General features: G+C 43.4%; 1 protein-coding gene across 5 annotated transcripts in view; it reads left to right on the top strand.

Annotated features, from left to right (window-relative positions):
• The first annotated feature begins 20,103 nt into the window (after positions 1-20,103).
• Positions 20,104-23,963, top strand: part of LOC139418108 (MAP/microtubule affinity-regulating kinase 4a) — a 52,715-nt gene continuing 48,855 nt past the window's right edge. For all 5 annotated transcript variants that reach the window (XM_071167303.1, XM_071167304.1, XM_071167302.1 and 2 more), the window contains exon 1: positions 20,104-20,669. In XM_071167303.1, coding sequence (XP_071023404.1) covers positions 20,619-20,669 — 51 coding nt within the window. In that variant the 5' untranslated portion in view covers positions 20,104-20,618. The remainder of the gene's footprint in view (positions 20,670-23,963) is intronic.

The following is a 23,963-nucleotide window of genomic DNA, read 5'->3' on the forward strand; positions in this document are numbered from 1 at the left end:
AGCCACACCTGGTGCTGACAGGTGTATAAAGCACACAGCCATGCAATCTCCATAGACACACATTGGCAGTAGAATGGCCTACTGAAGAGCTCAGTGACTTTCAACGTGGCATCGTCATACCTTTCCAACAAGTCAGTACGTCCAATTTCCGCCCTGCTAGACCTGCCCAGGTCAACTGTAAGTGCTGTTATTGTGAAATGAAACGTCTAGGAGCAACAACTGCTCAACTGCGAAATGGTAGGCCACACAAAATCACAGAACATGACCGCCGAGTGCTGAAGCGTGTAGTGCGTAAAATCATCTGTCTTCGGTTGCAACACTCACTAATGAGTTCCAAACTGCTTTTGGAAGCAAGGTCAACACAATAACTGTTAGTCGGGATCTTCATGAAATTGGTTTCCATGGCCGAGCAGCCGCACACAAGCCTAAGATCACCATGCGCAATGCCAAGCATCGGCTGGAGTGGTGTAAAGCTTGTCGCTATTGAACTCTGGAGCAGTGTAAACACGTTCTTTGGAATCATGAATCATGCTTCACCATCTAGCCATCCAACGGATTAATCTGGGTTTGGCTAATGCCAGGAGAACGCTAACTGCTCCAATGCAGAGTGCCAACTGTAAAGTTTGGTGAAGGAGGAATAAATGTCTGGGGCTGGTTTTCATGATTTCAACCCCAATAAGGTTGTTAAAATGTCATATTAAATTCAGTAAAAATGAACCCCAATTGGAATACAGTTAACTTCCGATCTCTCTGTAGGACAGGGTTGATCACTGCCTGGACAGATGTTTAGACAGTAAGAACAGTAGCACTGCTTCATCCTTGTGTGTGTGTGTGTGTGTGTGTGTGTGTGTGTGTGTGTGTGTGTGTGTGTGTGTGTGTGTGTGTGTGTGTGTGTGAAACTAGAAATTTAGTTAGCATATTTGGTTCCTTGGGAGTTGTGGGAACATATGTTTTTTGGTTTCCCCTTGGTTCTGTGAATGAAGCCAAACATTTCCTGACCGGTAAAAAGGGAAAACGTTTTTTTTAACATTCTGAGAATGGAAGTGAAAATTTTGCCTGTTCTGGGAATGTTATTTTGGGGTTTCAGAGAAGTTCTGAGAACGTTTTACTATGGTTTCCTGAACATTTTCCAGGGATGTTTTAATTATGGTTCTGAGAATGGAAATGATAGGTTATTTGAAGGTCATTAAATAATGTTCTGAGAACATTCTCTAAATGTTGTGAATGTTTTGAACAAAATGTAGAGCGTTTTTACTAACACTTCTAGCTTAGTTTGGGTTAACTGTTTTGAACTCCGAGCACAGATAGGATGCTTGGAAATTAATTTGCTTAGGCATAAATCATGCAAACACATTTCTATTTTTAATGTGGCACAACATCATTGAGATTAAAACCTATGATCTTCTCTTTTCTATCAATGAGTCTACAAAGCTGTTCTTTTTAGTCTATTCAAACAGACCCCATTTCAAAGTAAACAAGCACTCATCAGGTTTGGCCAATTATAGGGTGTGGCTAACACACCTGAAAAACACTTAACAAGATAGAGGCTAGAGAGAGTTTTGTTGGCGCTAAGAACGGTATGTATATGTTTTAAATAACATCCTTAGAATGTTATTTGAACGTTACTAATGTTTTCTTCCTGCATGAGAGCATCAGTTGTTCCGGTCAACTGTGTGATCACGCTCTCCGTAGTCGATGTGAGTAAGACCTTTAAACAGGTCGACATTCACAAGATGGATTATCAGGATGTGTACTGCAAGCTTGCGCTGAGCAACTGGCAAGTGTCTTCACTGACATTTTCAACCTGTCCCTGACTGAGTCTGTAATACCAACATGTTTCAAGCAGACCACTATAGTGCCTGTGCCCAAGAACACTAAGGTAACCTGCTTAAATGACTACCGACCCGTAGCACTCACGTCTGTAGCCATGAAGTGCTTTGAAAGGCTGGTCATGAATCACATCAACACCATTATTTCTGAAACCGTAGACCCACTCCAATTTGCATACCGCCCCAACAGATCCACAGATGATCTGATATCTATTATACTCCACACTGCCCTTACCCACCTGGACAAAAGGAACACCTACGTGAGAATGCTATTCATTGACTACAGGTCAGCATTTAACACCTTAGTGCCCTCAAAGCTCATCCCTAAGCTAAAGACACTGGGACTGAACACCTCCCTCTGCAACTGGATCCTGGACTTCCTGATGGGCCGCCCCCAGGTGGTACGGTAACAACACATTTGCCACATCCGCCACACCCTCAGGGGTGTGTGCTCAGTCCCCTCCTGTACTCCCTGTTCACTTATGACTGCATGGCCAGGCACAACTCCAACACCATCACTAAGTTTGCCGATGACACAACAGTGGTAGGCCTGATCACCAATAACGATGAGAAAACCTATAGGGAGGAAGTCAGAGACCTGGCCGTGTGGTGGCAGGATAACAACCTCTCTCTCAACGTTATCAAGACAAAGGAGATGAAGCGGTACCGGAGCGCCACGTCTAGGTCCAAAAGGCTTCTAGCCCCAAGCCATAAGACTCCTGAACAGCTAATCAAATGGCTACCCAGACTATTTGAATTGTTGTTGTTGTCCCCCTTTTACGCTGCTGCTACTATCTGTTTATTATCTATGCATATTCACTCCTATTCCTACCTACATGTATGTATTACCTCAATTACCTCGACTAACCGGTGCCCTGCATATTGACTCTGTACCGGTACCCCCTGTATATAGCCCCACTACTGTTATTTTACTGCTGCTCTAATTATTTGTTACTTTTTATTTGTATTTTTTACTTTTATCTATTTTTTACTCAACAGTTATTTTTCTTAAAACTGCATTGTTAGTTAAGGGCTTGTAAGTAAGTATTTCACTGTAAGGTAATACCTGTTGTATTCTGCGCATGTGACAAATACAATTTATTTGATGAGGAAACCTGCTGAAAATGTTACGCTAAAGTACTGAAATTCCCACAGAAGGACGTTGTTTCTTAACATTCTCTGAACTATTTGAGATCATTCCCAATGACAAACCAGTTGGACAACGTTAAATGTAACCATGTTTGAACTTTTAGGAAACATTCTGTTAAAGTAATGAAATACCAAGAAAATATTGTTATGTGCTGAGAATGAACTATCCTGCACCATTACCAGAACATTGTGGGAAGGTTGTATGCTAAATAACCATAAGAAAACCATGCTCTCACTAAGCTCTAAGGGGAGGGAGGGAGAAAAAGAGAGAGAGAGGAAACCCTCCAAAACAACTTCAGGGAAAAAAAGGTCTATTAATAGAGCGAGACAGTGAGTGATTGTGCTGTCAGATCTTTAATGGAAAACAGGGTGGACAAACGGACATCCTCAATGGCTGTGTATTCATTATGGATTATAAGGGGAAGTCCATGGGCCATGCTAGGTGGCTGTAGATTGATATTGTGATATTCTCTGTCAAGTCGTAATAATAGCAGTCTAGTCACAATAAGTTGACATTAATCTCATGAACTCAACGACAAAAGTTGCTCGTAGATTTGTGTTTGTTGATGTGAGCTCAATAATTACGCTGAAGAAAAATGTTGATTTAAATTGTGATTTAATTTATAATTTATAAATATGACACTCCTAATACAGCAAATATGTCTGTATTGCGAAATGTCTGTATTACCCTCTTCTTACCTCTCCTTAATGTGACCTTTATTTTAAAGCTGCTTTTGGCAGAGTGTCAGAGTTCTGAGCAAATGGAGCTAATAGCTATAGACAAAGCGAATGATAAAGACAGACAACAACTAAGAGGCCTCCCCCACTGGGTTTAGATTTTTCATTCACCTGCTACCAAAAAAATATGTTTCTGCAGAACAACAAATGTATTGGCGCGACCTGATCCCAGGAAAGGAAACTACTTTGCATGGTAAGAAAGAAGTCTAGAGCACAAACAATGGTGCCTCTCGTGAAATATGGCAACAGGGCCTCACCTTTGGCTCTGTGTGCTTTTCTCCCCCTGCCTTATTTACGTAAGCAAGGCTGTGTTCCCTGCTCTCTCGTACCCGATCAGGAAGAGGCGTTGCAGGAAGCACAAACCTGTGGTAGAATCCAGGGTAAACTCACAGCATTAGAACCCCTGTGTGATCCTTATCACAGATCTTAGAGCACCATGCACTCGGCTTGCCACTTCCCCCTCCTGGTGAGACACGTGCTGACTTTTGGACCTCCTTGGTGCCCTCTCTAAAGTCAGCCAATGTGGTACTACTACTGGGTCGTATTTATTAGGGCACACCGTAGCAAAAAAAATTGCAACAGAAAACAAAAATGACTGTTTCTTATTGGACAGGTTCAACAATAGCCCCCTTCGTCAGTCTGTTGTCTTCCGTTTGGTGCCTAATGAATATGACCCTGGACTCCCTATCAGATGTTATTGTCAAAATGTAGACTATATATAGAGCTGTGGTTTAGTTGTAAAACCCACTATTGTGAGTCAACATAACTATTGTTGAACATCCAGTACATCAAGACAGTCCCTAAATCATAAGATTGGATAGGATAGGGCAGTACGTAGCCGCGGGAGGTAGGGGTGCAGAGGGTGCTGCAGCAACCCATGAAAAATAAATATATACATATAAACAATACATATATATATATATATATATGATTTTTTCAAAAGTAGTGCACTGGGCCTTTACTAGTATTGTGGACCGATATAGATGTCTGTAGAGCTAGATGTCTGTAGAGAGGGTAACAAATGTTTCCAGCATCTCCACTTTGCCAAAAAGGTTGTTGTATAATTAAGAACAGTATCTTGCAGGATTCAGTAGTTGGAATTGTAAGAGTTGTTGCCCTGTCCCTTTCTCCATGATTGTACTTTTAATGGAATCAAGAAAGAACAAAACTCTGTCCTCAAACATTGTCACTCCCTGACCATAGAGAGCCCTTGGTTCTCTATGGTGTTGTAGGTCAGACTAGGGGGTGTTCTAGTCGCTGTATTTCTATGTTTGGGTTTGAGTATGATTCCCAATTAGAGGCAGCTGATTATCGTTGTCTCTAATTGGGGATCATATTTAAGGTGTCCCTGTTTCCACCTGTATTTGTGGGATATTGTTTTGTGTATGTGCATGTTGCACCACGTAGGTCACGTTTCGTTGTTTGTTTAGTGTTTTGCTGAAGTTTCACTTTAAATAAAGATGTGGAACTTGAATCACGCTGCGCCTTGGTCCGTCTAGCATAACAACCGTGATAGAATATCCCACCAAGCAAGGACCAAGCAGCGCGTTCATGAGGTGAAGAGCGTGTCATCAGTCCGTTGCCATCTGTGCCGGCTCCACGCACCAGGCCACCAGTGCGCCTCCCCAGTCCAGTATGTCCTGTGCCGGTTCCTCGCACTCGCCATGAAGAGCGTGTCTTCAGTCCGCTGCCACAAAAACCCCAAGATTCTTTAGGGGGGAGGCACATGGAGCTGGCAGCTGAGCAGAGGGAAGAGCCAGAGACCATCAGGGAGGCGATGAAGTTGGGGGAGAGAGAGAGGAGAGAGATGTTGGTCAAGTGTGTTCTGCTCAACATTCCACCTGAGGAGCCTGTCAGCAGTCTGGTGAAACCTGTGCCGGCTCCACGCATCTGGCCTCCAGTGCGCCTCCCCAGTCCGGTACGTCCTGTGCCAGCTCCCCGCACTCGCCCTGATGTGCGTGTCAACAGTCCGGTGTCACCTGTGCCGGCTCCATGCACCAGGCCTCCAGTGTGCCTCCCCAACCCGGAGCGTTCTGTGCCGGCTCCACGCACTCGATCTGAGGAGCGTGCCATCAGTCCGGTGCAACCTGCGCCGATGCCCAGTCCAGGCACGGCGTCCAGTCCCGCTCCAAGGCCGGAGCGTTCCTCTGTGCCGGTGCCCAGTCCAGGCACAGCGTCCAGTCCCGCTCCATGGCTGGAGCCCTCCTCTACGCCGGTGCCCAGTCCAGGCACGGCGGCCAACCCAGCTCCATGGCTGGAGCCCTCCTCTACGCCGGTGCCCAGTCCAGGCATGGCGTCCAATCCAGCTCTATGGCCGGAGCCCTCCTCTGTGCCGGTGCCCAGTCCAGACACGGCATCCAGTACCGCTCCAAGGCAGGAGCCATCCTCTACGCCGGTGCCCAGTCCAGGGTTGGCGTCCAATCCAGCTCTATGGCCGGAGCCCTCCTCTGTGCCGGTGCCCAGTCCAGACACGGCATCCAGTACCGCTCCAAGGCCGGAGCCTTCCTCTGCGCTGATGCCCAGTCCAGGCATGGCGTTCAGCCCGGCACCATGGCCGGATCTGGGGTCTGGGAGTGGGCTACAACCCCGCACCGGAGCTGCCACTGACACTAGTCATCCCCCCAACCCCCCCCCATTTTGTTTAAAGTTTTCTGGACGGAGTCCGCACCTTCGGGGGGGTATTGTCACACCCTGACCATAGAGAGCCCTTGGTTCTCTATGGTGTTGTAGGTCAGGGCATGACTAGGGGGTGTTCTAGTCGCTGTATTTCTATGTTTGGGTTTGAGTATGATTCCCAATTAGAGGCAGCTGATTATCGTTGTCTCTAATTGGGGATCATATTTAAGGTGTCCCTGTTTCCACCTGTATTTGTGGGATATTGTTTTGTGTATGTGCATGTTGCACCACGTAGGTCACGTTTCGTTGTTTGTTTAGTGTTTTGCTGAAGTTTCACTTTAAATAAAGATGTGGAACTTGAATCACGCTGCGCCTTGGTCCGTCTAGCATAACAACTGTGACAAATATATACATCAAAAGGTGCAAAGTTTTAGGCAGAGACACAAAACATCCAAATTAAATATTTTTCTTGATCAAATAACATGGAAAACATCCACTTTTTGTGCAGTATTGATTTACTATCCTTACTAAACACTTAATGTAAATTTCATCACCATCAGTAAAACAATGTACAATACAGTAATTGAGTACATTGAGACATCAAGTGGTTTGTGATGATGTGGCTCAGTTGGTAGAGCATGGCACTTGCAATGCTAGGGTTGTGGGTTTGATTCCCACGGGGGACCAGTATGAAAATGTATGCACTCACTCTGTAAGTTGCTCTGGATAACAGTGTCTACTAAATGGAATAAGGAGTGAATCGACCATTTCAGTTTTCACATAGAAATAAGTTACATTTGCAAAGTATTTCAAGAAACTGGAAAACATACACTACCGTTCAAAAGTTTGCGGTCGCTTAGAAATGTCCTTGTTTTTGAAAGAAAATAAAAAGATTTTAACATCAAGAAAATAACATCAAGTTGATCAGAAATACAGTGTAGACATTGTTTATGTTGTAAATTACTATTGTAGCTGGAAACGACAGATTTTTTAAATTAAAAATCATTAAACATCTGCCGTTTCCAGATACAATAGTCATTTACAACATTAACAATGTCTACAATGTATTTCTGATTAATTTGATGTTATTTTAATGGACATAAAATCAGCTTTTCTTTCAAAAACAAGGACATTTCTAAGTGACCCCAAACGTTTGAACGGTAGTGTATATCAAGCCAGTATTTTTATATTCTACAAGCAGTATCAGATGAACCTTTTTCCACAGATAAATATCACACTCAAGTAAAAAATGCTGGTAAACACTAAATACATTTAGTTAAACCAGTCCTGTATTAGCGGACCGATAAATCAAACGAAATGTAATGTTATTGGTCACATACACATGGTTAGCAGATGTAGCAGATGTAGCGAAATGCTTATGCTTCTAGATCCGACCGTGCAGCAGTATCTAAAAGGTAATATCTAATAATTCCACAACAAAACCTAATATCTAACAAATTCCACAACAAAACCCAATACACACAATCTAGTAAAGGAATGGGATAAGAATATATAAGTATAAAATATATGGATGAGCAGTGACACAGTGGCTAAGATGCAATAGAGAGTAAAGAATAGATAGACTCAGCAAAAAAAGAAGCGTTCTCTCACTGTCAACTATGTTTATTTTCAGCAAACTTTACATGTGTAAATATTTGTATGAACATAACAAGATTCAACAACTGAGACTTAAACTGAACATGTTCCACAGACATGTGACTAACAGAAATGGAATAATGTATCCCTGAACAAAGGGGGGAGCAAAATTAAAAGTAACAGTCAGTATTTGACTGCATTAGGTACTGCATTAGGCACTGCAGTGCATCTCCTCCTCATGGACTGCACCAGATTTGCCAGTTCTTGCTGTGAGATGTTGCCCCACTCTTCCACCAAGACACCTGCAAGTTCTGGGGGGAATGGCCGTAGCCTTCACCCTCCGATCCAACAGGTCCCAGATGTGCTCAATGGGATTGAGATCTGGGCTCTTCGCTGGCCATGGCAGAACACTGACATCCCTGTCTTGTAGGAAATCACGCACAGAATGAGCAGTATGGCTGGTGGCATTGTGATGCTGGAGGGTCATGTCAGGATAAGCCTGCAGGAAGGGTTCCACATTAGGGAGGAAGATGTCTTCCCTGTAATGCACAGTGTGGAGATTGCCTGCAATGACAACAAGCTCAGTCCGATGATGCTACGACACACCGCCCCAGACCATGACGGACCCTCCACTTCCAAATCGATCCCGCTCCAGAGTACAGGCCTCTGTGTAACGCTCATTCCTTCGACGATAAATGCAAATCTGACTATCACAACTGGTGAGACAAAACCGTGACTCGTCAGTCACTTTTGCCAGTCCTGTCTGGTCCAGCGATGGTGGGTTTGAGCCCATAGGCGACATTGTTGTCGTTGATGTCTGGTGAGGACCTGCCTTACGACAGGCTTACAAGCCCTCAGTCCAGCCTCTCTCAGCCTATTGCAGACAGTCTGAGCACTGATGGAGGGATTGTGCGTTCCTGGTGTAACTCAGGCAGTTGTTGTTGCCATCCTGTACCAGTCCTGTGCAGGTGTTGTTAAACGTGGCCGGCCACTGCGAGGACGATCAGCTGTCCGTCCTGTCTCCTTGCAGCGCTGTCTTAGGTGTCTCACAGTACATACATTTAAATGTATTGCTCTGACCACATCTGCAGTCCTCATGCCTCCTTGCAGCATGCCTAAGGCATGTTCACACAGATGAGCAGGGACGCTGGGCATCTTTCTTTTGGTGTTTTTCAGAGTCAGTAGTAAGGCCTCTTTAGTGTCCTAAGTTTTCATAACTGTGACCTTAATTGCCTACCGTCTGTAAGCTGTTAGTGTCTTAATGACCGTTCCACAGGTGCATGTTCATTAATTGTTTATGGTTCATTGAACAAGCATGGGAAACAATGTTTAAACCTTTTACAATGAAGATCTGTGAAGTTATTAGGATTTTTACGAAATATCTTTGAAAGAGAGGGTCCTGAAAAAGGAGTTGGAGATGAGTAATGCGAGATATGTAAACATTCTTAAAGTGGCATTATTAAAGTGACTAGTGTTCCATTTATTAAATAGGCCAATGATATCACGTCTGTAGGTACGCAGCCCCCTCTCTGTGCTAGTGTTGGCTGTTTTACAACCTGATGGCCTTGAGATAGAAGCTGTTTTTCATTCTCTCTGTCCCAGCTTTTATGCACTTGTACTGACCTCGCCTTCTCGATGGAAACGGGGTGAACAGATAGTGGCTTGGGTGGTTATTGTCCTTGATGATCTTTTTTTTCCCTTCCTGTGACATCGGGTGTTGTAGATGTCCTGGAGGGCAGGTAGTTTGCCCCCGGTGATGCGTTGTGCAGACCGCACCACCCTCTGGAGAGCCCTGCGGTTGTGTGCGGTGCAGTTACCATATCAGGTGGTGATACAGCCCGACAGGATGATCTCAATTGTGCACCTGTAAAAGTTAATGAGGGTTTTCGGTGACAAGACCATTTTTTTCAGCCTCCTGAGGTTGAAGAGGTGCTGTGCGTGGACCATTTCAGTTTGTCGGTGACATGTACAACGAGGAACTTAAAACTTTCCACCTTCTCCACTGCTGTCCCATCGATGTGGATAGTGGGGTGCTTCCTTTGCTGTTTCCTGAAGTCCACAATCATCTCATTTGTTTTGCTGACATTGAGTGTGAGGTTATTTTCCTGACACGACACTCTGAGGGCCCTCACCACCTCAAACTTGATGATTGAGTTGGAGCCGTGCATGGCCACGCAGTTGTGGGTGAACAGGAAGTACAGGAGGGGGTTGAGAACGCACCCTTGTGGGGCCCCAGTGTTGAGGGTCAGCGGAGTGGAGATGTTGGTTCCTACCTTCACTACCTAGAGGTGGCCTGTCAGGAAGTCCAGGACCCAGTTGCACAGGGTGGGGTTGAGACCCAGGTTGAGACCTAGCAAGACATTGATGTCCACGACGGGGCTGGTTTTCTTTTTGTAATCTGTGGTAGTCTGTAGACCCTGCCACATACGTCTCGTGTTTGAGCCATTGAATTGCGACTCACTTTGTCTCTATACTGACGCTTTGCTTGTTTGATTGCCTTATGGAGGGAATAACTACACTGTTTGTATTCGGCCATTTTTCCAGTCACCTTGCCAGGATTAAATACGGTGGTACGTGCTTTCAGTTTTGAGCGAATGCTGCCATCAATCCACGGTTGCTGGTTAGGGAAGGTTTTAATAGTCAGAGTGCGTACAACATCTCCTATACACTTCCTTATAAACTCGCTCACCGTGTCAGCGTATACGTCAATGTTATTGTCTGAGGCTACCCGGAACATATCCCAGTCCATGTGAGAGAAGCAATCTTGAAGTGTGGAGTCCGATTGGTCAGACCAGCATTGGATAGACCTAAGCACGGGCGCTTCCTGTTTCAGTTTCTGCCTATAGTAGGGGAGCAACAAGATGGAGTCATGGTCAGATTTGCCAAAAGGAGGGTTGGGGAGGGCCTTGTATGCATCGCGGAAGTTAGAGTAGCAATGGTTGAGCGTGTTAGTCGCTCGTTTATTGCAATCGATATGCTGATAGAATTTAAGTAGTCTTGTTCTCAAATTAGGTTTGTTAAAATCCTCAGCTACAATAAATGCAGCCTTGGGTTATTTGGTTTCCAGTTTGCATAAAGTCCAGTGAAGTTCCTTGATGGATATACACAGCTGTGACGATAACCGAGGAGAGTTCTCTTGGGAGAAAATACGGTCGGCATTTGATTGTGAGGAATTCTAGGTCAGGTGAACAAAAGGACTTGAGTTATTATATGTTGTTACAATTACACCATGAGTCGTTAATCATGAAACATTCACCCCCGCCCTTCTTCTTACCGGAGAGATGTTTGTTCCTGTCGACGCGATGTACTGAAAATCCGGTTGGCTGTACGGACTCCGACAGCATGTCCCCAGCTAGCCATGTCTCCGTGAAACAGAGTATGTTACAATCCTGGATATCTCTTTGGAAAGCAACTCTTGTCCTAATTTAATTTACTTTGTTAACTAGGAAATGGACTTTAGAGTAATATACTCAAAAGCCGTGGACGGTGTGCGCACACTCGAAGCACCCTCTCCTCCGGCGGCATTATTTTGGGTCGGCCTCTGGAATCAGTTCAAATGCCCTGGGAGGTGTAGACAAAGGATCCGCTTTGGGAAAGTTGTATTCTTTGTCGTAGTGCTGGTTGTGTTTGTAAATTGACATCTCTCTGATATCCAATAGTTATTCCCGGCTGTATGTAATAACACTTAAGGTTTTCTGGGCTAACAATGTAAGAAATAATACATAAAAAAAACAAAATACTGCACAGTTTCCTAGGGACTAGAAGCGAAGCTGCCATCTCTATCGGCGCTATCATTGCTTACCAGATCTACTAATATAGACGTCTTTAGCGCGGGTATATTTTTAAGCAACCCCCCCGCAGGGGTTATATGGTGTTGGGTTCTGAGAATATGAAATGTACTTATTCATGTCACTGAGGTTTAGAGGTTCTACACCAGAAGTTAATGGCTATCTGTAGGAGTAAGGTATATAGTGTGTGCAATTAAGCTTGGAATCTACTGAGTGTAGGGAAAGCGATCACATGTGGCAGGCATTGATAAAGGGAGAGAGCCATGGATTAATGATGAGTGGGGGTCGAGATCAGGTCAGGTTAAGTTAAGGGAGAAATACAAGTTTATGGCCCATATTACTTAGTTTCCTGCTTAAGCAATAAAGATACAATGTTTGTTCAGATGTGTAGGAGGAGACTCAGCATAGAGAAAGGGTTAAATATCCGTGCTTGTGTGAACAATGTCTTTGTCTAATTGCAGCTGTGTTGACCCTCTGGGAAGAATAGACATGGGTTAAACTTTCATAGCGTCCGTTGAGTTTTTACTCTGAGAATTAGAACCTATCAATGGGCAGGCAACAACAATAAAAGTCTAGACTAAAATCATTCCAAACCTGATTTAAAATGCATTTGCTGTGTACGAAATGGATGGCTTCAGGACCATGTGGACCATTGCTCAGAGAGTAGCTGCCAGCCTGTGCAACTTTTCTGTCATTTTTAGAAAGCAGAGGGCAGTGACCGGGCCATTTGCTTTGCCGGTCAGTTGTTTGGGCAGTGCACCGAGTGCTTTGAATTTGATGCTGGCATTTGAACTTGGCCTTTATTGCTATTAAAAGATAGGTTTTGATAGCTGTAAGCATAATAGTTATTTTCATTTTTTCGCCCAGTAGGCTAGTGAAATGTGGTTTCATGTACACCTATTGGTATGAAAATAAACAACTGGACAACTTGGTATTTAAAGCATTTCCTCAAAACACATGTCTTGTTTTTGGCTTCAAAGACAGTAACAATTATAGGCTATAACAAATGTGCATTGTCATGCAGTGACAGAACGACAATTGAGATAATAGCGTTGGCTACTACACTGCTCAAAAAAATAAAGGGAACACTTAAACAACACAATGTAACTCCAGGTCAATCACACTTCTGTGAAATCAAACTGTCCACTTAGGAAGCAACACTGATTGACAATCAATTTCACATGCTGTTGTGCAACTGGAATAGACAACAGGTGGAAATTATAGGCAATTAGCAAGACACCCCCAATATAGGAGTGGTTCTGCAGGTGGTGACCACAGACCACTTCTCAGTTCCTATGCTTCCTGGCTGATGTTTTGGTCACTTTTGAATGCTGGCGGTGCTTTCACTCTAGTGGTAGCATGAGACAGAGTCTACAACCCACACAAGTGGCTCAGGTAGTGCAGCTCATCCAGGATGGCACATCAATGCGAGATGTGGCAAGAAGGTTTGCTGTGTCTGTCAGCGTAGTGTCCAGAGCATGGAGGCGCTACCAGGAGACAGGCCAGTACATCAGGAGACGTGGAGGAGGCCGTAGGAGGGCAACAACCCAGCAGCAGGACCGCTACCTCCGCCTTTGTGCAAGGAGGAGCAGGAGGAGCACTGCCAGAGCCCTGCATAATGACCTCAAGCAGGCCACAAATGTGTCTGCTCAAACGGTCAGAAACAGACTCCATGAGGGTGATATGAGGGCCCGACGTCCACAGGTGGGGATTGTGCTTACAGCCCAACACCGTGCAGGACGTTTGGCATTTGCCAGAGAACACCAAGATTGGCAAATTCGCCACTGGCGTCCTGTGCTCTTCACAGATGAAAGCAGGTTCACACTGAGCACATGTGACAGACGTGACAGAGTCTGGAGACGCCGTGGAGAACGTTCTGTTGCCTGCAACATCCTCCAGCATGACCGGTTTGGCGGTGGGTCAGTCATGGTGTGGGGTGGCATTTCTTTGGGGGGCCACACAGCCCTCCATGTGCTCGCCAGAGGTAGCCTGACTGCCATTAGGTACCGAGATGAGATCCTCAGACCCCTTGTGAGACCATATGCTGGTGCGGTTGGCCCTGGGTTCCTCCTAATGCAAGACAATGCTAGACCTCATGTGGCTGGAGTGTGTCAGCAGTTCCTGCAAGAGGAAGGCATTGATGCTATGGACTGGCCCGCCCGTTCCCCAGACCTGAATCCAATTTGAGCACATCTGGGACATCATGTCTCACTCCATCCACCACGTTGCACCACAGACTGTCCAGGAGTTGGCGGATGCTTTAGTCCAGGTCTGGGAGGAGATCCCTCAGGAGACCATCCGCCACCTCATTAGGAGCATGACCATGCGTTGTAGGGAGGTCATACAGGCACGTGGAGGCCACACACACTACTGAGCCTCATTTTGACTTGTTTTAAGGACATTACATCAAAGTTGGATAAGCCTGTAGTGTGGTTTTCCACTTTAATTTTGAGTGTGACTCCAAATCCAGACCTCCATGGGTTGATAAATTGATTTCCATTGATAATTTTGTGTGATTTTGTTGTCAGCACATTCAACTATGTGAAGAAAAAAGTATTTAATAAGAATTTTCATTCATTCAGATCTAGGATGTTATTTTAGTGTTCCCTTTATTTCTTTGAGCAGTGTAGTAAAAAAAATGACTGAAGTATGTTGATACAGTTCTTATATACATGTGTAATTGACAAAAAAATCGAAAGACTTTCGAAAAAACGGGGTGATAAGTTTTGTCAAATTTTTTGCTATTTTCGACTTTTGACTTTTGACTTTCTATGAAATTATATTGCAAATGGACAAAACATATGCCTTATGGACAAGTCTTTTTTTATTTGTATTTTTTACAAATTATGATAATAAAATTTGACAAAAGTATGTTCATACAGTTCTTATACATGTGTAATGGACAAAAAAATCGAAAGAATTTCGAAAAATGGTCCAGAAAGCACTTTTCTAAGGGGGTGATACGTTTTTGAAATTTTTTTCAAATTTTCAACATTTTACTCTTGGGTCTTGACTTGTGTTACATTTGCAATATGAAAAATTACGGTGGAGCGCACTCGCCATCTATTGGCTTTTTGCAGTGTTACACTTGGTATTTGCCATATGGCATTTGCAATCAACTTTGAATGAAAGACGTCCAATTGAGTGGTATTGGACATTGTGTATATGTTTCGTATGGTGCCAATATGTTCCCATTCATTTTTGTCCATTTCAGGGGGGTGTTCCCTTACATAAGTACTCAGACCATTTATTCAGTACTTTGTTGAAGAACCTTTTGCAGCGATTACAGCCTCGAGTCTTCTTGGGTATGATGCTACAATTTTGGCACTCCTGTATTTGGGGAGTTTCTCCCATTCTTCTCTGCAGATCCTCTCAAGCTCTGTCAGGTTGGATGGGAGTGTCGCTTCACAGCTATTTTCAGGTCTCTCCAGAGATGTTTGATTGGATTCATGTCTGGGTTCTGGCTGGGCCACTCAAGGACATTCAGAGATTTGTCCTGAAGCCACTCCTGCGTTGTCTTGGCAGTGTGCCGTGACCAAGGCTCTTTCCCCCCTGATTTCTCAGTTTGGCCGGCCGGCCTGCACTAGGAAGAGTCTTGGTGGTTCCAAACTTCTTCCATTTAAGGCCACTGTGTTCTTGGGGACCATCAATGCTGCATAATTATTTTGGTACCCTTCCCCAGATCTGTGCCTCGACACAACCCTGTCTCGGTGCTCTACGGACAATTCCTTTGAACTAATGGCTTGGTTTTTGCTCTGACATGCACTGTTAACTGTGGGACCTTATATAGACAGATGTGTGCCTTCCCAAATCATGTCCAATCAATTTAATTTACCACAGGTGGACTCCAATCAAGTTGTAGAAACATCTCAAGGATGATCAATGTTAACAGGGTGCACCTGAGCTTACTTTCGAGTCTCATAGCAAAGGGTCTGAATACTTATGCAAATAAGGTATTTCAGTTTTTTTATTTTTTTATACATTTGCAAAAATCTCTAAAAACCTGTTTTTGCTTTGACATTATGGGGTTTTGTGTGTATATATGAGGGGGGAAATAGTTTAATTGATTTTAGAATAAGGCTGTAACGTAACAAAATGTGGAAAATGTCAAGGAGTATGATTTACTTTCCGAACGCACTGTATGTGGTACATTTTCATAACTCTTAGTACAAAACTCCAAACTGGTCACATGTAAGGCAGCCAAGCTTTCATTAAAAACATGTCATTGTGCATTCATTTGGATTGTAAACATCTCTCACCAAACGACCATGGATTGAAAATATAAGTTGTGAAATGTAATGAGAACATTGGTTTAATCACCGAAACCCAAAATAATGATATATTTTCAAGTAGTTTTAACTACCAGTTAATCCAATAGCAAACAATGCAAGATACACGTTTGAAATCGCTCTTAGAAGTGCTGAAAGTAATATGCTACAGTACTATAAATTACAGTTTTCACTTTAGGCAATACACTTACATTACTAAACAAAATGTACAGAAAATCTACAATTTCCATAATATCTATGCAATGTGTAATCGAAGGTGATTTCAATGAAGACATCCTCTACAATCACTCATGCAAAAAAAACATTTTTTCAGATATAATTGCAACGTACTGCCTGTAATCAAATGTAAGAAATTTAATTAAACGAATGTCACAACTAATTAAATGAATGTCACAGTGAATGTCATTGTTTATGCACCGCGGGAAAAACCTTTTGGCATGGCGAATCCAAGTTTGAGGTTGTGTGCCTCATCCATGGCCAGAAGTAGGGTGGCACGCTCATGGTGATCGTAAACACATTCCACCTCTATGCTGAAAAAAATAGGGTTGAGGAAAGGAATGTATGGGGGCAGGTATAGGGTCAAGAATTGGGGAAGGGCCCAAAACCATTCCTGAAAAACCTCTGCATGGTGGAACCTGACATTGTCCCACACAATGACATAGGTGACCCCTTCACCTTGACAGGCCTGCTCAATTTCATTGAGAAACACAATGGGGTGCACAGCATTACAGGATCCAAGTAATGGCCTACGTGCTACGATACCATCGTCAGTGATGGCTGTGCACATGGAGATGCTTCTCCCACGTTGTCCAGGCACTTGGACGGTCGCCCGTTTACCAATGAGGTTCCGCCTACGGCGCTGAGTTTTGGTCATTTTGAAGCCTGCTTCATCAACAAAGATATACTTGTGATGGTTCACAGCAGCATCAAGCACCATCACCCTCTAAACATATATTTTGATTAGTTAATTTTTACAATATAGATCCAATATGGTATTGTGAAGTAACATGTGCATCATAGTAACTGTAATACAGTATATAGTGCTGCACCTGAACATACTTGGCCAGCAATTGTTTCACCAGGTCGTTGTTTCTCTCAAAAGGTACCAGGTAAATGTGTTTCAAAGATACCTGGTGCCGCCTCAAAAGGCGGGATGATTGTTGGTAGGCTGATGGATGCCACATCGGCAAAGATGTCATCGTTCTCCTCAATGGCCTGCTTTATTTCGGACAGCCGTATGTCATTCCTGGCCCTCACCCTTTCAACCACTGCTGGACGGTCAGCACACGGCCACCACCATAGGGTCCTCTATTACTTCTGAGGGTAGGACAGAGTATACAGTCAATAAATCATACTGTAAGAATACTGTAACATGTTCCGTGAATTTACACGCATTATAATGTAATTTACTGTAAATGTAATGGTAAAGCATAGTATATATCCTGCAGATTTATCTGTTTTCTTGGTGAAGCGTTTCCATGATCGAATTGACAGTTGATCTTGTCAGACTGAGGTGAACTAATCTGTCAGCCTCTGCCATGGTAAGGCCTATTTTTATCACATGGTCAACAACGATGGCCCGGAATTCATTAGACACAACAGTTCCCTCTCTCTTATGTCCACATATTTGACGGGGCCCATGCCCATCTCGCTGACGGGCCCCTTGTCTACAAGCTCTTTGATTTCTTCCTCTCCCTTGCTATCTATCCTGCTCTATCTATATTGAAAGAAATTGCAAGTGTTCACACACACCCTTTTATATGGTGAACATATTGTGGCTATCACTATGTGAAATCAATTAGCAATAACGAGTAGTCATTATGTATGCTTATCAGGTATCATACATGTAATTTAGATGTTTATACTTAACAAAATCAAAATCCATTTATAGTAGACAAACCAGTTTAAAATCTATAGGTTTATCAAACGGTGAAGTGATTAAACCTTAAGCGCAGTTGGATTAAGTGATGGTCAGATGTATTTAAACAAATTAAAAGAGAATCATATGAAAAGTACTGTGACCATTGCATTGTGAAAGGCAATAACTTTATATGAAAGTTATTTCTAGATTAGGTTTGGTGAAAAGGTTACTGTGTGATTTTGTGACAACACACTAGTACCATCTGCTGGAAGCTTTAAAGCACTGCAGAGTTGTGCCCCTGCTAGGTAGACCAAGGGATTGTTTAAAAACATCTTTCCTTCCATCCTTTCACCCTTCCTTGAAGTAATCACCTATCTAACATCAAGATTTCCACTACATTAATTTCACCAATTCACATAAGCTCAACGGAGGAAGGAAGGGATGAAAGATGCATATTGTGTGTATTTGAACAAGGCCCATACCTGAATAGGAAAGGATCCCAATCTACTTGGTTGCTCTAGCATCAATATGACCAAACTCATGGGTTAGTATGTGCTGATAGTATATGTGTTAATAGACAATGCTGCATATAGACAGGATTTACGTCCCAAATGGCACCCTATTCCCTATATAGTGCACTACTTTTGACCAGAGCACAGGGTCAGCCACAGCAGCTCTGCTGGATGGAGTGCAATTTAGGGTTAAGTGCTTTACTCAAGGGCACAATAGCATTGATTTGTATGGTTTCAGGGAAATTCTTAGGATTTGGGATGTAAATTTGTATCCCTCCATTTAGTTATGTTACGTTACGAATGGAATTGCAGTTGTACAATATAATCTGAATTAGAGTACGTGTTATCATACGTTTTACCCGTCATATAATATAATCTGAATTAGAGTACGTGTTATCATACGTTTTACCCGTCATACAATATCATCTGAATTAGAGTACGTGTTATCATACGTTTTACCCGTCATACAATATCATCTGAATTAGAGTACGTGTTATCATACGTTTTACCCGTCATACAATATCATCTGAATTAGAGTACGTGTTATCATACGTTTTACCCATCATACAATATCAGATGAATTGGACGTAGCTTGTTTCTTTATTAGAATTTGTGATAAAGACAAAGTTCAGGAGAATTTATGTTGCAGCTTAAGAGAACTAATGACAAAGTTTAGGAGAATTTATGTAGCAGGTTTGGATAAATAACGCAGCAGGTTAAGAGATTTAGGTTAAGGTTAGGAAATGGGTTAGTTTAGAGTTGCCAAATTCCAGTAACTTTCCCCAAATTATGTTTGGAGGAATTTTGCAACCCTATGACTGAGATATTGTTAGATCCTATTTTTACCCCATTGCACCCCCACCCAAATCAAAATTCACAATAACAAAGACTGGCCTATATTTGCTCAAATCAAAATATCAACATTGTTGTTACAAAGGCTGCTTAACTGTTATAACCATGTAATTACACATTGCTACATAGTCTACCCTCAGCGGCGGCTTGCATTTTATAACACATACCATTTTTGTTTTTATATATGATTTAGATGTACAAACATTTGAATTCCTGTATTTCTTATACACTTTAATATTAGGCTATACACTTTAGGCCTAGTCCTGATTTTATCTGCAACATAGTTGTAACTAGGCTAGTCTACAATACCGAAAGTGATGTCCAATTAACTCTCCCTTTTGGAATCATTTATTCATATTAATCTTCATATCATAAAAAATGGCCAGGCTCCCGATTTGACTAGAGAAGGTATATTGGTCGATCTGTAGGCTAGCCTACAATAATCCCAATGTGTGCACCTGCTCTGGAGTGATGGCTTTGGTTGGGAGAATACCTTAAAAATGGATTGATGCATTGGAGAGCGTGGCGGGGTGTTTGTTTATCTAAATACTGGTTTAGGCTATAGCTAACCAATCAGAATAGCACCGATCGTAATGTACTCAAACGGTTTGGATACAAATGCAAGAACAAACAATAGGCCACATAAATGATGCAGTAGGCCTATAATACATATTGAAGATGGGTCAGTGATTTAAACACGCTCATTCCCTCTGCAGTTTTGGATAGGTTTATATTACGCTCAAGTTTACGCTCATAAAATAGGCAGTGCGTTTTCGGTCGGTGGATGTGTCAGTAAGCGTCTTTGACGGGAGAATTGGCGCATCTCACGGAGCAGCCACCAGGACAATCGGGTTATGAACGATTCGGCCTTTTTGCAAAAATACCCTATGTTTTCCCGTGGAGTGATGCAATCACCGTCGGTTGCATGCAGGACAGCGATGGGCCATTGGTAGATCATACAGTTGTATTATTATAAACGGGGACGCTCCTCCCGAAGCCATATTTGTTTTGTATGCCAAACTGAGGCAGGGGGTGGAGAGTCGCTACAGAAACATTGGGCTTTGGCCAAACATCACCCTGTATTAGTCCATAATTTACGTTTAGTCGTGGGTTTGCGTTCCTTTTCGTGCAAAATTTCCGAATTGAGCGAATTTTGCCAGAGAAATGCAGCTTGCTTGAGGACACCCCCGATATCGGTTGGCTGCTGCTGCCATGATTGGCAGAAGTCTCCTCTCGATCACTGCTTCGCGGGTTGGAGAAGAAGCAGATTGATTTGGACCTGGTCTCAGCTGCGGAACTGCCGATGTCGGATGTTATTATCAGTGGAGCCTGATCCTGTAAATATTAGAAGCGCAAACAAAGAGTAATTCTGGAAAAACTCAGGGAAAATGTCTTCTCGTTCTGCGTTACCGTCTGGGAACGACAGGGGCACGGACCATGTAAGTGGAATTATTAGGCTATCCCCATAATTTGTGTGCATGCAGAAATTCTGCATCCTATGTGGATTATTGTTTTATGTCTCATAATATGGTGCCTTACATTCACCATATGTATTTGTAGCGCATTTTGCATGGTGTGCATTTTGGTTGTTTGAAAAGGGAGCCAGTTTATGAGAGTGGATGGATATTTAGCATAGCAGGTTCTTTCAAAATGGGCCGTATCCTTGAACGTTTTAACAGCGAAAGAGATGATGGCAAAGGCGAACAGACCGGGATGAGTCCATCCGCATACGATAACACTCAGTCAGTGGATATGCGCAGAAGCTTCATACTAACCGTCACCTATTTATAACGCTGTATAGATAGTGATGTCACGTACTGCCGGTGTATTCCAGCCGTTATGACTGGCATATTGTCGTACACTATTAATAAAAACCAGAAAACTTCACTAGTCCGATTGATTTTAAGATAACTCTTTCGGATCATTGCATACAATGTTGTGCAAATGCAATTGATTGCTGCGTATAGCGGACTATACAGAGCTATCGGGTTAAACAGCGCAGCGCCATCCGCTACAGCCTCTAGCCAGTAGCAGTCGGGCCCGGACAAGCAACAATAGAGATTAGTAATAAACATAATCTATCTATCTACAGCGCCTTCGGAAAGTATTCAGACCCCTTGACTTTTTCCATATTTTGTTACATTACAGCCTTATTCTAAAATGGATTAAATGAAAAATCCGCAATCTACACACAATACCCTATAATGACAAAGCAAAACAGGTTTTTAGACATTTTTGCAAATGTAGTAAAAAAATATACTGAAATATGACATTTACATAAGCATTCAGACCCTTTACTTAGTGCTTTGTTGAAACACCTTCGACGATTACAGCCTTGAGTCTACTTGGGTATGACACTACAAGCTTGGCACACCTATATTTGGGGAGTTTCTCCCATTCTTCCCTGCAGATCCTCTCAAACTCTGTCAGATTGGATGGGGAGCGTTGCTGCACAGCTATTTTCAGGTCTCACCAGAGATGTTTGATGGGTTCTAGTCCAGGCTCTGGTTGGGCCACTCAAGGACATTCAGAGAATTGTCCAAAAGCCACTCCTGCATTGTCTTGGCTGTGTGCTTAGGGTCATTGTTCTGTTGGAAGGTGAACCTTCATCCCAGTCTGAGGTCCTGAGCGCTCTGGAGCAGGTTTTCATCAAGGATCTCTCTGTACTTTGCTCCATTCATCTTTCCCTAGATCCCGACTAATCTCCCAGTCCCTGCTCCTGAAAAACATCCCCACAGCATGACGCTGCAGCCACCATGCTTCACCGTAGGGATGGTGCTAGGTTTCCTCCAGACGTGACGCTTGGCATTCAGGCCAAGAGTTCAATCTTAGTTTCATCAGACCAGAGAATCTTGTTTGTCATGGTTTGAGAGTCCTTTAGGTGCCTTTTGGCAAACTACAAGTGGGCAGTCATATGCCTTTAACTGAGGAGTCACTTCCGTCTGGCCACTCTACTATAAAGGCCTGATTTGTGGAGTGCTCCATAGATGGTTGTCCTTCTGGAAGGTTCTCTCATCTCCACAGAGGAACTCTGGAGCTCTGTCAGAGTGACCATCGGGTTCTTGCTCTAGGAAGAGTTCTGGTGGTTCCAAACTTCTTCCATTTAAGAATGAATGGAGGCCACAATGTTATTGGGGACCATCAATGCTGCCGAAATTTTGCGGTACCCTTCCCCGGATTTGTGCCTCGACACAATCCAGTCTCTGAGCTCTATGGAAAATTCCTTCGACTTCATGGCTTGGTTTTTGCTCTGACATGTACAGTCAACTGTGGGACCTTATATAGACAGGTGTGTGTTTTTCCAAATCATGTTCAATCAGTTTACCACTGGTGGACTCCAATCAAGTTGTAGAAACATCACAAGGATGATCAATGGAAACATGTGCACCTGAGCTCAATTTCGAGTCTCATAGCAAAGGGTCTGAATACTTATGTAAATAAGGTATTTATGTTTTTGTTTTTTTTATACATTTGCAGAAATGTCTAAACCTGTTTTTGATTTGTCATTACGGGGTATTGTGTGTAGAATGATGAGGAAAAGTTGTATTTAATCAATTTTAGAATAAGGCTGTAACATAACAAAATGTGGAAAAGGGGAATTGGCCTGAATACTTTCCAAATGCACTGTAGGCCTATCTAATTTGCTTAACGTACTATACGCACTTGTGTATGGGGGTTCCTCTTTAGATGTGATTCCATAAATGGTCATTTCTCTGCTGAAATGTGTGTTTATCAAGGAACTGTTTGATGAAGCAATCTGTCATTATTACGAATCCCAAATGTTTGTGTGGAGATTGTGGTTGCATCCCAAATGGCACCCTATTCCCTATAAAGTGCACTACTTTTGACCAGAGCCCCATGGACCTCTTCCTTATTTAATGGACATAAGCATTTCGCTACACTCGCAATAACATCTGCTAACCATGTGTATGTGACCAATAAAATTTGATTTGATTTGATACTTTTGACCAGATGGGCCCTGTTCAAAAGTAGTGCATTTTAAAGGGAATAGGTTACCATTCAGGCAGAGAGCAGGAGGACATGCTGAGGGGATGGAAGTGTTACGCCTCAGGCCTCGAGACCGGCCAGGGACCACTGTGCCTGCATCTGCTCTCTCGCTCACTCACTCTCTCTCTCGTGCTCTCTCTCTCTCTGCCTCTCTCTCTGTCCACCTCTCTTTATCTCTACCTCTCTCTCTCTGCCTCTCTCTCTCTCCACCTCTCTCTCTCTCTCTCTCTCTTTATCTCTCTCCACCTCTCTCTACCTCTCTCTCTCCACCTCTCTACCTCTCTCTCTCTCCACCTTTCTCTCTCTCTCTCCACCTCTCTCTCTCTCTCTCTCTCCACCTCTCTCTCTCTCTCTCCACCTCTCTCTCTCTCTCTCCACCTCTCTCTCTCTCTCTCTCCACCTCTCTCTCTCTCTACCTCTCTCTCTCTCCACCTCTCTCTCTCTCTCTCCACCTCTCTCTCTCTCTCTCTCCACCTCTCTCTCTCTCTACCTCTCTCTCTCTCCACCTCTCTCTCTCTCTCTACCTCTCTCTCTCTCCACCTCTCTCTCTCTCTCCACCTCGCTCTCTCTCCGCCTCTCTCTCTCTCTCCGCCTCTCTCTCTCTCTCTCTCCGCCTCTCTCTGTTTCTCTCTTTTCTCTCGCTCTCTTACTGGCATCTTATTCTCGTGTTTTTTTGGGCCCTGTTTCCTTTTGATCACATGACAATTTTTTTCTTATGCTCTGCT

Source organism: Oncorhynchus clarkii, chromosome 10 (assembly GCF_045791955.1).
Source record: "Oncorhynchus clarkii lewisi isolate Uvic-CL-2024 chromosome 10, UVic_Ocla_1.0, whole genome shotgun sequence".
Classification (NCBI taxonomy): Eukaryota; Metazoa; Chordata; class Actinopteri; order Salmoniformes; family Salmonidae; genus Oncorhynchus; species Oncorhynchus clarkii.